Here is a 12,790-nt window from a genome sequence, read left to right on the forward strand (position 1 = left end):
GGCGTGTCACCGCCAGCACCAGAGCCGGAAGACCCGTACAAGATGCACAACGCCTATGTCTTAGCGCTGGGCACAACGCCATTGGCGTTCGCTAGTTGCTACCTTTTCTGGCTGTTGTTTGCTTGCTACTGCAGGATCCCAAGATGCCGCAAGAACCTGCAGAAGCGGCGCGAGCGAGCGCTTCGAAGCGAGCGGTAGCTGGACGACGCAACGCGGCATACCGAGTCGGCCTACGCCAGCCGATCCAACTAATCGTACGAGTATATATATATTGCTCCAGCTGTCGCGCGCCTGGCTCTAACTATAAGACATATTCTGAGTTTGCAAACTTATTGCTGGGTTTGAATCGTGGCGCTGTTGTTGGAGGCGCGTCGTGCTTCGAGGCGGCGGGCTCTTTGACGGGCCAATTAAACAAGGTTGCTGCATTCGTCACGAAAGTTGTGCTGATACTTGAGCCAGTGTCCTAGACAATAGTAAGCGCGCCGCATCGACATATTATCCACATTCTCACAATATCCTTGATTTTGCATTTTTTCAACCTTACAATCGGGAAAGCATTTCGTGCTGCCACGTCATAGACCCTGTCGATATCAAAAGTCAAAGGTTTTCGACTGTGGATATCAATCGCCACAGGTTTTCGAAACGACGGGAACCCGACTGGGATGGATCGCCCGAGGTCGCTGGAAGAGTCGGTCAAGAAGTCGTCCGTCGCCTCGGTGGGCGCGCTCCTCACGGCGCTCCTGGTATGGCATGCGTCATGTCCCTTGCCAGCGCGTGTATGCTAACCGCGCTCTAGGTCACCCGTACGTCCGATGCGCTTCCGTCTTCATCTTGCTGAGCGTGGCGTAGCGCTCGAGGTGGCCAAGACCCGACTTCAGGCCCAAGTGCCCACGACGTCTGTCCTAACCGTCAAGACGACACCGGTACAGTAGCCTCGTACGGCCATATGCATCACCAGCGACGCTAGGCCACGTACTGCTACTGCACGCACTACTCGTTCTCGAACGGGCTCATGGACCACATGGTGTCCAAAGCGCGTACGAATCTGTTTCCACCGCCGGGCGACGCCGGCGCGCACGAGCTGCATCCCAACTGCCCGATGCACTCGCCATCGCCGTCGACGTCGACGCCCAAGCTGCGTGGCACCGCGCATGCGCTCACGCACATTGTCCGAACCGAAGGCTTGTCGGCTTTGTACGCTGGCTTGTCGCCCATGCTTCTCATCGCTGTGCCATCGACCGTCTTCTACTTCACCTCGTACGACATGCTCGTATCCAAGGCGCGCCGCGACTACCCAAGCATCGCGCCCATTGCGCCCTTCTTTGCCGGCGGCATCGCGCGCTGCATCGCAGCGACTGTCGTCTCGCCGCTCGAGCTCATCCGCGTGCGCATGCAAGCGAGTCCGAACGCCGGCGGGTTCCTTCACGTCGTGCGCAGCAGCATCAGCGACGGCTTCTTCTCGCTCTGGCGCGGGCTCGCACCGACGCTCGCCCGGGACGTGCCCTTCTCAGCGCTCTACTGGTCGAGCTTCGAAGTCCTCAAGCAAACTTTCACGACGATGGCAGCAACGACCACCGATAGCGACTGCACGCCGGCCCAAGTCCGCCTTGGCATCGCATTTGCGTCCGGTGCGACTGCAGGTGCTGTCTCGACGATCCTCACACAGCCGTTTGACGTCATCAAGACCAAGCAGCAGATCCACAACTTCTCCAAAGGCGTTCCTGAGAGCGAAGCGTCCGCGTCGATCTACAGCATGCTGCGCGATATAGTTCGCCTTGAGGGCGTGGGTACGCTACGCTGCTCATGGACAAGAGCTGACACGTTGCGTAGGTGGCATCATGACGGGCCTCTCGGCGCGCGTCGCCAAGGTCGCTCCGGCATGTGCCATCATGATCTCGACGTACGAAGCCGGCAAGCAGTATCTCGGTGTCGAGTAAGAGGCCAATGGTGCACTTCAAACGCGCGCACTTTTGCGTTCCTGTACATATTGCAGCCGTGGCCACATTCGCGCGCTTCAGGCGCGTTGTGTCGACCGGCGGTGCGCATTGATGATCGTCGGTCCAGCACCAAAGCAGCCTCAAACAGCATCGCACTTTATACTAGTACTTAGTATCTAGCTCCTTCGGCTAGAGCCTTGTTGGTATCGCGTCATCACCCACGGATACGCCCCAGCGCCTTGGCATGCAACATACAGAGCCTTTCGACTCGAACGACTACTCGGCGCAGTACTCGGCGTAGAGCTCGGCCGCCATCAACGTCGGATCGTGACTCGGCAACGTCGGAACGTCAATCGGTGCCGTCTGCCACTGCACTTCGAACGCGGCGATCGCTGCGTGCACGGCGGCTTCGTCCATCGGCATCTTGGTCGCAAATGCCGCGATCGCACCGTCGAGCCAGAGCGTCCAGCGCGGAATGTAGTAGGTCCCAATGAGCCCGCTCCACTGCTTGGCTGCGTAGTCGCTCAGCGTGTCGCCTTCGCCCCACCGCGTCACTTGGTTTTGCGCCTGGTAGCGAAAGTAGTCTTCCGTCGTGGGCGCCGCGCAGGCTTTGGCGCTCGCAAGCCACGGACCGAGCATGAACGACGCTGTTGTTCCGAGTAGCGCGTCGATCTGGTGCATGAGCCGCAACAGGCAGGCGGCGGCGGTCTCGAGCGTCTCGAGTGGCGTCGTTGGCGTCGTGTACAGCTCGCGGAACGCCAAGTACTTGGCCGCCAAGACGCCGCTCAGCGCCTCCCGGGCCACGTCCACGAGGTCGTGCGTAAATGTGTCGACGCGAGCGAGCGCGGGGTCTTCGATTACGGCGTCCAGCAGAGCACGGTACGCCCGACGCACACACGCCATTGTCTCAGTCTTGGCGCTGTTGAGCATCTTCCAGTGCGGGCGGTACGTGAGGAGGCAGCGCGGCGGCGATTTGCCAGCGTAGACCGACTGCAGCAGCTCATGCCACGCAAGAAGCGCGTGCTTGCTCTCGCCGTGGTACCTAGTTGAAGGTTTGCGTCTCGGCGTAGGGGTAGGTTACCGTACCGGTGGCGCGCGTAGGCGGCGACCCACGCCTCGATCTCGACCGGCTGCGACGTCCACGCCATGTCGAGCGCAAGTTCGTAGACCACGTAGTTTTGAAAGATGCCTTCCATGGTCAGGCCGATGCCCAGCATATGGCCATCGCTCTTGGCGCGCGCGTCGACCGGCGCGCTGGCGAGCGTCGGCAAGTTGCCGTGAAGCCCGAGGTTGCCGCCAAACGTGTGAAGCACGCAGTAGATCCAGCTTTTCCCAAAGTAGTTGTTGGTGCGGCTCCAGACTGGGTACTCGTCACTACCAGATTCCGATGTCAGATTTCCGACTCGACCGATTGTCGACTGGAAAAATGTACCTCCAGAGATCCAAGAGGATCATGCGGTCGCTGGGCACACCGCCGAGGTACGCTTCAATCGCCGCGTTGGTCCAGAACGTCCGCATAAAGTAAAAGAGCCAGCCTTGCATGAGCCAGATTGCATCCGGATCCGACGCCAGCATCGAGTCCATGACGGCCTTGGCGGACGCGTGCAAGTACGTTGCGTCGGCCGATGGCGGCAGTAGCTCGTTGTACATGTCGGTCTGGTAGACCGACGAGATGTTCTCGCCGTAGATCTCGCGCTGCGTGGCGATGAACGCCCGGCCGATGGCGTGGAAGAGCGGGTCCGTTGGCTCGAGCATGTAGACACACGTGTACTCTTTGGGAAACCCCGCCCACTGGGACGCTTGGCGCATGGCGGCGTCCGGGAAGAGCGTTCGAAGCACGGCCGGGACGTGGCCCGCAAAGGCAGGGAGCGCCGGGAGCATACCGAAGGCTCGCATGCGGTCCAGGATACGCACCTGGAGCGTTTGCTGGTCGTCGATAAAGTGCTGCGGCAGTGGGCCGTACGGGCCCCAGCTGCCTTGGATGTTGCCCATGCGCCCCCAGGCCTGGAACGCGGCGCCGGCAAAGAAGGCCTCCAAGCCCGAAGCGTCGACGCCAAACTTCCGCAAGGTCTCGGCCCAGACCTTTTCTTGGCCGGCGAACGCCAATGGCATGTTGATGCCTGGGATCATGAGGAGGAGGATGATGACGATGATGGAGATGGCGTACCGCAGAGAGCCATCCAGTCGATGTGCGCTTCCCACTGCGCCCAGCTCCACGACCACATCGAGTAGCTCGACGTACACACGTTCAAGTAGTACGTGACCTTGGACGCCTTCTTGAGCACGAGCAGGTGCGAGACCGGCGGCAGCGTCGGCGGCAGCGGCAGCGTGTGGTCATCCCAGTCCGCATGCACGTGCACGTCGCGCTTGAGGTAGGCGTGCAGCGCGTAGCCCATGGCCGTTGCGCTTGTCCCCGAGATGCGCACACGGTCGCCGTCCATGTCGACCTTGGCCATGTCGAGGCTGTTGGGCGGCGCGGTCATGGGTGCCACGACAATCTAGGCCGACGGCATGAGCGTCGGTGCTGCATCGCATCTGCCTCTACCTGGTCGACGTACGCATCGCCGAGCTTGCGGCGAATGAGGCCTTGCAGCGCGGCCGTCGCATCATGGGCGGGGAACTCGAGGTCGACGCCTGGGCAGGGCATGAGGTCGCGTCGTCTCGTTGGGTGACGTCGGTCGTACCTTGCCGCATGGTGCCCGTGTCACGAAATCCATCTCCCTCGGTTTAACGACCACTGGTAGCGTATCTTTTCACAAAAGGTCGCGGCCATGGCAGCGGCAATCTGTCGCGAGCTTGTCGCGCTCCTCTTGAGCAACCTCGCAGCGCTCTTGTCGATCGTAGCCATCTCGATGCCCACATGGTCGACGTCCGCGCTCAGCCCGTCCACGCCCAAGGCGGCCTTCACGGCTGGCGTCTGGGGCCTCTGCTTCCACACCGCCAATGAGCCCGCGCTCAACAACTGCTTTGGGTACAACCGTGCGATCGATTACAACATCACGCTCGCCAAGGTCCAAGGTAGTACCGATCCTGGTCGTGGTCCCTCTCATCGACGTGTGCTGCTGCTCAGGCGTGTGCGAAATGTACAGCACCTCGACGCTCCTGTCGACGACCGCGGGCATCCCCAATGAGGCGTTCACACGCTTCATGGACAACGTGTGTGGCAGCCATGGCACGGCGGCGCTCGTGCTTGCCGGGTTTGGTGTTGCCTGCGGCCTTCTCGCCGCCCTCGCCCTCGTGCTGCACGTCACGATCTGCAAGCGCAAGCTTCGCTCGCTGCCCCGCGTAGCGCTGTGGAGCTTGGGCTTGAGCTGTGTCTTTGGCATTGCGGCATTAGGTACGTGGGCGGCGATCGCCGGTGGCCTCGCCGGCTCGGGTGTCGCGTTCGGCGCGTCCTTTCTTCTGCAAGTGTTTGCCGTCGCGCTTGGCGCCGTCGCGTTGGGTATGCTGGCGTGGCACACGTCGCCGCCACAGGACTTTTCGCAGCTGCTCAAGTGACGGCGCGCCTTTGCAGCGCCGCGATGGCATCCCACGCTGCTTCTCCAAGGAGATCCCTCGTCGACGTCAAGGGGTCGTCGTGGACTAAAATCACCACCCTTTACCGCATTAGCCACATCTTGTTTGCGTGCATCAAAGGGTATTATTGCGTGCTGCTAGTGTCACCCAAGTCGCGGCTGCTGGATTGCTTGCATAGCCGCTTTGTATAGCGTCGCTCGCATAAAACGTGGCACGTGATTCGTTGAAAGCCGTGTCTTTTCAACCAATCCTGGCGCATCCCTTTTGGTGACACAGATACGTCATTGGTCCGTTAGCATGTCGCATGTACGGTCGGTGCTGCGTAGTACGTTGCTGGCAAAGGCTGCCGTCATATCCGTGCCCGTAGATACTTGAGCCGCAAAGATCATCGACCTACCTAGCGATTATGCACGCTATTGTCTTTATAGTCGAGTACATGGTTGGCTCGACAGCGATCGCGTCGCTGCAGCACCCACAGAGGTCGTACGTACATATTGTACGGCGTACATTATCGTACGTACATGCGGTGAGCCCGCGAGATTGCCTTCTGACTGCGGCAACCTCATTTTCAAAGTGTCTTCACACTAAGAACTACTAAGCAACATGGTCAAGGTCAGCATCAAGGACGTCGATGTGCGCGGCAAGCGCGTGCTCATGCGCGTCGACTTCAACGTCCCGTTCGCGAACGGCGAGATCTCCAACACGCAGCGCGTCGACGCGGCCTTGCCCACGATCCAGTATGCGCTCGACCAGGGCGCCAAGTCGGTCGTCTTGATGTCGCACCTCGGCCGCCCGGACGGCAACGTCGTCGCCAAGTACTCGCTCAAGCCGGTGGCCACGTGCCTCTCGGCCAAGCTCGGCCGCGACGTGCAGTTCCTTGACAACTGCGTCGGCGCTGACGTCGAGGCCGCGTGCGCCGACCCGGTCAACGGCTCGGTCATCCTCCTCGAGAACCTCCGCTTCCACGTCGAAGAGGAAGGCAAGGGCAAGGACGCCGATGGCAACAAGGTCTCGGCCTCGAAGGATGCGGTCGCGGCCTTCCGCGCGTCGCTCAGCAAGCTCGGCGACGTGTACGTGAACGACGCGTTCGGCACGGCCCACCGCGCCCACTCGTCGATGGTCGGCGTCGACCTCGAGGTCAAGGCCGCGGGCTTCCTCCTCGATAAGGAGCTCGTGTACTTTGCCAAGGCGCTCGACGCGCCGGAGCGCCCGTTCCTCTCGATCCTCGGCGGCGCCAAGGTCGCGGACAAGATCCAGCTCATCATGAACATGCTCGACAAGGTCGACGAGATGATTGTTGGCGGCGGCATGGCCTTCACCTTCAAGAAGGTCATTGACAACATGAACATTGGTGGCTCGCTCTACGACGCCGACGGCGCCAAGATCGTGCTCGATATCGTCGAGAAGGCCAAGGCCAAGGGCGTCAAGCTCCACCTCCCGGTCGACTTCATCATTGCCGACAAGTTTTCGGCGGACGCCAACACGTCGGTCGTCGACGAAGCCGATGGCATCCCGGACGGCTGGATGGGTCTCGACGTCGGCCCCAAGTCCAAGGCCATCTTTGCCGAAGCCTGCATCCGCGCCAAGACCATTGTGTGGAACGGCCCCATGGGCGTGTTTGAGTTTGACGCGTTTGGTACGTTGAGTTTGAGTTTCGACAATGTGACTCATGTCTCTATGATAGCCCAGGGCACGAAGGGTGTGATGGACGCGGTCGTCGAAGCCACGCAGAAGGGCGCGACCACGATCATCGGCGGCGGTGACACTGCCACGTGCTGCGTCAAGTTTGACACGGAAGACAAGGTACCTAGTCGGTTGCAGAGATTGGCATTGCTCAGCGAGGGATGCTATCTAGGTGAGCCACGTCTCGACGGGCGGCGGTGCCAGCTTGGAGCTCCTCGAAGGCAAGATCCTCCCGGGTGTCAACGCCCTCACGGACGCGTAATTTGCTTGTGTTTTTTGCCATTTTGATAACAAAACGATGATATTCATTCGTCTTTTGTGTTGTGATAGACAACCGGCCAAGGTGCCCAGCGCCGCCAAGCCGACGATGTCGCCGCCGCACTGGTCCCTTTTGGCCGCGGCCGTCGCCGTGCCCGTCGTGATCGCGCTTGCCGTCTTCCGCAAGAAGTAGAGGTCATATCCTGCTCATTAACCACCGACGTCCAAGCTCCGTACCCAACTAATATCAGCCCCATGGACTTTGAAATGTGTATTATTGCGTTTCATCCTGGCGCTTGAAGCCGAGCCCAACGAAGAAGATCTCGGTCGACTCGGGCCGCGACGACTCGGGCTTCATGGCCTTGACCTGCTCGAAGAACGGCTTGAGCTCTTGCCGGAATTGATCACCGGCCGGCGACCGCAGCACCTTGGAGACGAACCGGCCGCCGGGTTTGAGGTAGAGCTGCGCCATGCGCAGTGCGTTCTGGCACAAACGCAGCTGGTCTTCGCTGTCGCGGAAGCCAAGCCCCGAGAAGGACGGCGCCATGTCGCTTAAGACCACGTCGGCTTGCCGGCCGGCCAAGTACTCTGTGATTTTGGCCTGGATCTCGGGCTTGCGGAAGTCGCCGACGATGACGCCGACGCCTGGAAACGCGACAAAGTGCAGCAAGTCGATCGCAATGACGTTGACCTTGCCGGGCTTCTCGGGGTCCTCGGGCGGGCTTCCCTTTCGACACTCGTCGATGGCAATCTACAGCCATACGAATGCCAGGCGCTGGAAGGCAGCGCGAGTACCTGCGTCCAGCCGCCAGGCGCGGCGCCGAGGTCGATCACTACGTTGCCTTTGCGCACGACGTTGAATTTCTATAGCATGCTGCATGAGCCATGGTTGCGGATCGATGGGCGGTCGCACCGCGTTGATCTCGCGGAGCTTGAGTGCAGCGCGGGACCGAAGGCCTTCGCGCTTGGCCTGCTTGACGATGTGGTCATTCTGCTGCCGGTTGAGCCATCGCGCGCTTGAGACCGACTTGCCCTTCCGGATCGTCGAGAGCCATCGGGCCGAGCTCGGCAGGACTGCTGCCATCGTGACCAGCAGAACAATGGATAGGGAAATGTTATACCGCAGTGTCAAAATGTGTTAGACCGATGCACCCACAATTAGGTGCCAAAAAGAGGTATCTCAATTCTATTATTTCAAATTAAAACGTCTCCGTTTTGTCATTGAGCCGTGTTGGCGACTGTTAGACGTGGTTGGTAACGTCATCCCAAGCCTGTTTTAGGACGTGGCAAATGAGTAAAACCTACTTGCGCCGAATTCAACGCTAATTCGGACTGGAATTCGGCATCAGTCCTACGTCGTGCAGTCGGACCAGCGTGGACAGACCAAAGACCATGAGCCTCCGCGCCCGCCACGTACCAGGCAGCCCGCTCATCACGACGCCGCCGATCCAGAAGGTCGACCTCGCCCGAGACCTCGCGGCCGCGCGGTAGCACCGCCCATGCACAGCTGTGAGCTCATGCCGTGGCGCTAGGAGCGCGTACAAGCGCCAGGACGTCTCGGCGTCGCGCGCCGCCCACACCAACTGCGTTTGCGAGCCCAGCGGCGCCAAGGCCATTAACGAGCCGGGCCACTCGGTCAACTCGATGAAGAACTCGGTGCTCAAGATCGGCGCCGAGTCGGGTATCACCGCGCTCGGCTGCAACCTGCTCTTCCTCACGGCGCTGACGGCCGCCACCAACGACGCGCCGACGCAGCGCTTGCTTGGGCCGGTACAAAGCGACTCGACGCAATTCATCTGAGAATGCCGTAGGCACTGGCGTTCGCGGTCGCCGTTGCACTCTTCGCGGGCGTGCTAGCCTACCGCCGCACCGAAGAAGAGCGGTTCGAGTACGAGCGCGAGCGGCGCCGCGAGATGTGGTAGAGGCAGCAACGACGCCAAGGGCATGTGATCAACCACTGCGTAGGGAGCTCGACAACTTTCCTGAAGGCGAGAAGGAAGAGATGGTTCAGCTCTACGCAGCGAAGGGCATGTCAGTCCACGACGCGACTGTGGTCATCGATCTCATGTCGAAATACGAACACTTCTTCGTCGACATTATGATGATCGAGGAGCTGAGTCTCTTGCCGCCCAGCACCGTCGTTAGCTCGCGCTTCGTCGGTACGTCATCTCGGGTTACATCGACTACAGCATCGGTAGGGCTCATGACGTGCGCGGGTGGCCTCGCCCTTGGCCTCGCACCGCTCTTGCTCTTGCACCTGAGCCACTCGCTCCTCTATTTGCACCGAGTTTTCTCTGCGTGGGGTGTGATGACGACGCTGGTCGCGACGAGCGCGGCGCTGCTACGTGTCTACACGGTATATTCAACTATTGCATTTGGGTGGTCTTTTCTAACAGCAGGACTGTAGTTTACGGGCGCCGAGCACACCAAGACGTACTCGTGCGGACGGCTTCAGGTGCAATTGCCGTACGCGATCGAGACCTTTGCAGGTACCTTTGCTGCGATGGGCGGGGCGGCCTGCGTGGCCGCGGCCATCTGCCGCATAACGTCATAATGTATCCTTCATCGTGAACTTTGGTGTTGACGCAACCTGTCTGTGGTCGTGTTAACTCCTCTTGAGTCTTTTAGCGAGGGTTTCGTATAATAGAAAGAAGAGGAGCACTGAAAACACTTTATGTTTACTCTAGTTAGTCGACTGTAACTAAAGTGGGAACATTCCTTTGGCAACTAGAGACCGACGGTGTGTTGGAGGTGCGCCGATGCCGAGGGAGGCGCCGAGAGAGGCTCGTCGGCGTCGGAGGCTCAATCGTCGTGCGCTCTTCTTGAGCACTGCTCAAGAAGAGAGTTCTGCGTAGCATCTGGCGCCACGACGACCTCCAAGACGCGCTTTTGCGCCTCAGACGACCCAAGCGGGAAGATCTTGGACGCGCAATGCAAAAAAGCCTCGGCACCGGCGAGCTCGCCGGCTGACCGAGCGTCCTCGAGTTGAGCACTAAGAACGGCAAGTCGAGCACTGGCAATGGCAAGTCGAGCACTGATCGCGGCGATCTCTTCTTGGAGACTTTGGGCAGCGCGGGCTGTCGCAGCCGCCTTGTCGCGGTCAGCCTTCTCGAGGGCCTCGATCTGCGCGCGCGACAAGGCGACGGAGGCCTTGATATGATCCGATATTATATTATACGTACCCTTGGTCATATTCAGTACCCAACGTGCACCTCTCGTACCTCCAAACGGCGGCCGCCTGCCTCATGATGACCAAGCAGGCCGCCATCAACGACCTCTTCAGCCTCATTCCGGCCGCCAACGACCTTTTGACGCTTGTGACCACCCTCGGCACCACGCGACCAACGTCCATGACTGCCCGGACGTCAACCCGACCCTCGAACGCTACGTGCAACTGCTCGCGATGACGCTCGTGTCATTCACCAACAAGGTGTCGGCTACAGCTTTCATGCCATGTACCAGGCGCTGTTGACGAAGCTTGTGACTTCGACAGCCATGCGTGCGCGACTCCCCAAGGTGCTCTTCCGAGCGGCGCCGAGTGGTCAGTCGTTTACACTCCAAGACGCGTAACGCGCAGTCGGCATGCTTTCGGTAGTCAATGTGTGTGGCAACGACCCCGTCGTCTGCCGTCAGTCGCTTGCCAAGCGCCGCTTGCGTTTATGTGTAATAGGATTAGGTTGCGGAAGCGACAGTGAGAAAGTCAAACCGTTCGTGTTAGCTGATGCACGGGAAAGTATTTCCCTTTGTTGCTGAAACGCGTCTGTGCTGTATGGGCATCGATCCCGTCAACCAGAACCGGTGAGAACCGGTGTTGGCGGCCTGCGCGTTGTTCGGTGCTGATCAACCCAATACAACATTGGTGTTGCTTCCTTTCCCCGCTGAAGCGACTCCGAGATTCAACTTGAAGCAATGCAAGCCCTGGTCTGACTGGGTGATAGCAAAGGTGACGCTCACCAAGCTCAAGGCACTACGAGAATATTCTGCCCATCGCACTCGCGCCGCACCTCTCTCCGCACGAATTGTGGAAGGAACGGCTGACCAAAGCTTTGTGGGTGTTAGCGGTGGGTGTTTGGAGCCTGGCAATCGCGCGTCGCTGCGCAACTTCAAGTTGCGTCCAGCATTTTGGTTACGGTTTATGGGACGGGAAAGCCAATCAGAATGCTCCAATCTCTGCGCGGCAGCCAATCCCGATTGCGCATTTCAAATGCTGGCCCAATCAGCACGCTCCATACGCGATCCTGCGATGCGCGGGAAGCGACTCGTGGGTTCCAAAGCTAGCCAATGTATCCGATCTAGCGGACACTCGTACTAGCTCGTGTTCATGTCAATCGTCAAAAATTACAACGCTGAACGCTAGTTGAGCGCACGCTGGCGACAGGCAGACGGTCGCGATCGCACAAACTGGTCAGATGTACTTGTAGCTGGTTACAAATTGGGCTCCTCGAACGCGCACTCAACTATCCGCCTGCATGACCGAACAGCGTCACGTGGTGCGCCCAGATGAAGAAGGCAAAAGTAGTTGCGTGAGGCTGTCGATCGAGGCTGTTGCTTTGCATTAGTATCTCGACAAACTGATCTGTCTCACAGGAGCAGGACCAAAGGTTCCTCATCCTCTCCGGCTACTGTAGCCAGCCGCCGCGGCTGCGTGGCAGCATCATTTCTCGTTCTGTAGCCGACGATAATGAAGCTCGATGGATCCACGCGTGCCCGTGACGAAGCAGCAGCAAGCGAGCAGTTGGTCGCGCTCAAGCGCAAGCTGGCGAGCTCGATGAAGAGAATGACATGCTCGAGGTTCGTTTCCTTTGCGGCACAAGACCCAATCACCACAACTGAGGATTCCGTGTTTGTAGCGCTTTCTGGCACACCCGTTGCTGCAAGGGTCCGAGCCACACGTAAGTGGAATGTTAACCCGGCGCTTTTCTGACACAAAACACATACTAGGTATCTCGGCAGCTCTGAAGCTGCGGGACTCCATCATCACCTCGCTACGCAGCCCGCGCTTGGCAACACGCTGTAGCTCATTGCACTCGACGATCTCGTGACCGTTTTGGACTTTCCACCCGTCCGTAGCCTCTCGGTGACCAAGATGTTGAAGGCTCCCTCTGCGATCGATCCGCGGCTCAAGAATCTTTCGTCGCGACCCGACAGCTACTTCCTCTTGGTGCTTTTCCTCGCGCTGGTGCGCTCTCGCGAGCTCGCGATTGCCGTGGCGACATAGCCGCCGTGCGGCATCGTCTCTGACGTGGAACCCCCATGTGGACCGCGACGGACGAAGCAGACGCCAAAACGTCACTTCGTCGCCTGCAGCTCGAGGCTAAGCTCCGTGACGTCGAGCAACAACTGGCCGCCATGATTCGCGAAGACACGGCTGCGCATGAGGAACTCGAAGAGCTTGA

General features: G+C 59.6%; 7 protein-coding genes across 8 annotated transcripts; 5 read left to right on the plus strand and 2 right to left on the minus strand.

Moving 5' to 3' along the window:
- The first annotated feature begins 631 nt into the window (after positions 1–631).
- On the plus strand, positions 632–1,983 carry SDRG_06957 (hypothetical protein). Its single transcript, XM_008612770.1, has 5 exons — positions 632–743; positions 797–803; positions 850–923; positions 968–1,787; positions 1,831–1,983. The coding sequence occupies exons 1-5, from the start codon at positions 663–665 to the stop codon at positions 1,935–1,937; spliced, it is 1,089 nt and encodes a 362-aa protein (XP_008610992.1). The 5' UTR covers positions 632–662; the 3' UTR covers positions 1,938–1,983.
- A 230-nt stretch (positions 1,984–2,213) lies between these two features.
- On the minus strand, positions 2,214–4,631 carry SDRG_06958 (hypothetical protein; the record flags this gene model as incomplete). The annotated part of the gene is made up of 6 exons (XM_008612771.1): positions 2,214–2,979; positions 3,024–3,311; positions 3,370–4,057; positions 4,105–4,435; positions 4,483–4,571; positions 4,622–4,631. 6 exons carry the CDS (start codon positions 4,629–4,631, stop codon positions 2,214–2,216), a joined length of 2,172 nt encoding a protein of 723 aa, XP_008610993.1.
- Positions 4,632–4,684: 53 nt separating this feature from the next.
- On the plus strand, positions 4,685–5,588 carry SDRG_06959 (hypothetical protein). The gene is made up of 2 exons (XM_008612772.1): positions 4,685–4,955; positions 5,008–5,588. Exons 1-2 carry the CDS (start codon positions 4,709–4,711, stop codon positions 5,433–5,435), a joined length of 675 nt encoding a protein of 224 aa, XP_008610994.1. The 5' UTR covers positions 4,685–4,708; the 3' UTR covers positions 5,436–5,588.
- A 426-nt stretch (positions 5,589–6,014) lies between these two features.
- Positions 6,015–7,668, plus strand: SDRG_06960. Of its 2 annotated transcripts, XM_008612773.1 has the most exons (4): positions 6,057–7,089; positions 7,138–7,256; positions 7,309–7,394; positions 7,467–7,668. In XM_008612773.1, exons 1-4 carry the CDS (start codon positions 6,057–6,059, stop codon positions 7,585–7,587), a joined length of 1,359 nt encoding a protein of 452 aa, XP_008610995.1. In that variant the 3' UTR covers positions 7,588–7,668. The 2 variants fall into 2 exon arrangements, with proteins under 2 accessions (XP_008610996.1, XP_008610995.1); XM_008612774.1 differs by lacking the exon at positions 7,467–7,668 and having other exon boundaries at positions 6,015–7,089; positions 7,309–7,450.
- Positions 7,625–8,507, minus strand: SDRG_06961 (ribosomal RNA large subunit methyltransferase J). Its single transcript, XM_008612775.1, has 3 exons — positions 8,308–8,507; positions 8,190–8,258; positions 7,625–8,145 (listed from the first exon to the last, which is right to left on the minus strand). Exons 1-3 carry the CDS (start codon positions 8,476–8,478, stop codon positions 7,669–7,671), a joined length of 717 nt encoding a protein of 238 aa, XP_008610997.1. The 5' UTR covers positions 8,479–8,507; the 3' UTR covers positions 7,625–7,668.
- A 237-nt stretch (positions 8,508–8,744) lies between these two features.
- SDRG_06962 (hypothetical protein) lies at positions 8,745–9,972 on the plus strand. Its single transcript, XM_008612776.1, has 6 exons — positions 8,745–8,881; positions 8,927–9,164; positions 9,206–9,312; positions 9,360–9,553; positions 9,593–9,750; positions 9,802–9,972. Exons 1-6 carry the CDS (start codon positions 8,787–8,789, stop codon positions 9,946–9,948), a joined length of 939 nt encoding a protein of 312 aa, XP_008610998.1. The 5' UTR covers positions 8,745–8,786; the 3' UTR covers positions 9,949–9,972.
- A 670-nt stretch (positions 9,973–10,642) lies between these two features.
- On the plus strand, positions 10,643–10,964 carry SDRG_06963 (hypothetical protein; the record flags this gene model as incomplete). Its single annotated transcript, XM_008612777.1, has 2 exons — positions 10,643–10,782; positions 10,838–10,964. The coding sequence occupies 2 exons, from the start codon at positions 10,643–10,645 to the stop codon at positions 10,962–10,964; spliced, it is 267 nt and encodes an 88-aa protein (XP_008610999.1).
- Positions 10,965–12,790: the final 1,826 nt, after the last annotated feature.

This window comes from Saprolegnia diclina (assembly GCF_000281045.1).
Source record: "Saprolegnia diclina VS20 unplaced genomic scaffold supercont1.19, whole genome shotgun sequence".
In the NCBI taxonomy this organism is placed as follows: domain Eukaryota; phylum Oomycota; class Saprolegniomycetes; order Saprolegniales; family Saprolegniaceae; genus Saprolegnia; species Saprolegnia diclina.

Coding starts and splice junctions, on each gene's coding strand:
- SDRG_06957 (XM_008612770.1), top strand. CDS start 663: ATGGATCGCCCGAGGTCGCTGGAAGAGTCGGTCAAGAAGTCGTCCGTC. Junction 924..967: donor TAACCGTCAAGACGACACCG/GTACAGTAGCCT, acceptor CAGCGACGCTAG/GCCACGTACTGCTACTGCAC. Junction 1,788..1,830: donor AGTTCGCCTTGAGGGCGTGG/GTACGCTACGCT, acceptor CACGTTGCGTAG/GTGGCATCATGACGGGCCTC.
- SDRG_06959 (XM_008612772.1), top strand. CDS start 4,709: ATGGCAGCGGCAATCTGTCGCGAGCTTGTCGCGCTCCTCTTGAGCAAC. Junction 4,956..5,007: donor CACGCTCGCCAAGGTCCAAG/GTAGTACCGATC, acceptor GCTGCTGCTCAG/GCGTGTGCGAAATGTACAGC.
- SDRG_06960 (XM_008612773.1), top strand. CDS start 6,057: ATGGTCAAGGTCAGCATCAAGGACGTCGATGTGCGCGGCAAGCGCGTG. Junction 7,257..7,308: donor AGTTTGACACGGAAGACAAG/GTACCTAGTCGG, acceptor GATGCTATCTAG/GTGAGCCACGTCTCGACGGG. Junction 7,395..7,466: donor GTCAACGCCCTCACGGACGC/GTAATTTGCTTG, acceptor GTGTTGTGATAG/ACAACCGGCCAAGGTGCCCA.
- SDRG_06961 (XM_008612775.1), bottom strand. CDS start 8,478: ATGGCAGCAGTCCTGCCGAGCTCGGCCCGATGGCTCTCGACGATCCGG. Junction 8,259..8,307: donor AGCTCCGCGAGATCAACGCG/GTGCGACCGCCC, acceptor AGCATGCTATAG/AAATTCAACGTCGTGCGCAA. Junction 8,146..8,189: donor CGCCTGGCGGCTGGACGCAG/GTACTCGCGCTG, acceptor GTATGGCTGTAG/ATTGCCATCGACGAGTGTCG.
- SDRG_06962 (XM_008612776.1), top strand. CDS start 8,787: ATGAGCCTCCGCGCCCGCCACGTACCAGGCAGCCCGCTCATCACGACG. Junction 9,554..9,592: donor CGTTAGCTCGCGCTTCGTCG/GTACGTCATCTC, acceptor CAGCATCGGTAG/GGCTCATGACGTGCGCGGGT. Junction 9,751..9,801: donor CGCTGCTACGTGTCTACACG/GTATATTCAACT, acceptor GCAGGACTGTAG/TTTACGGGCGCCGAGCACAC.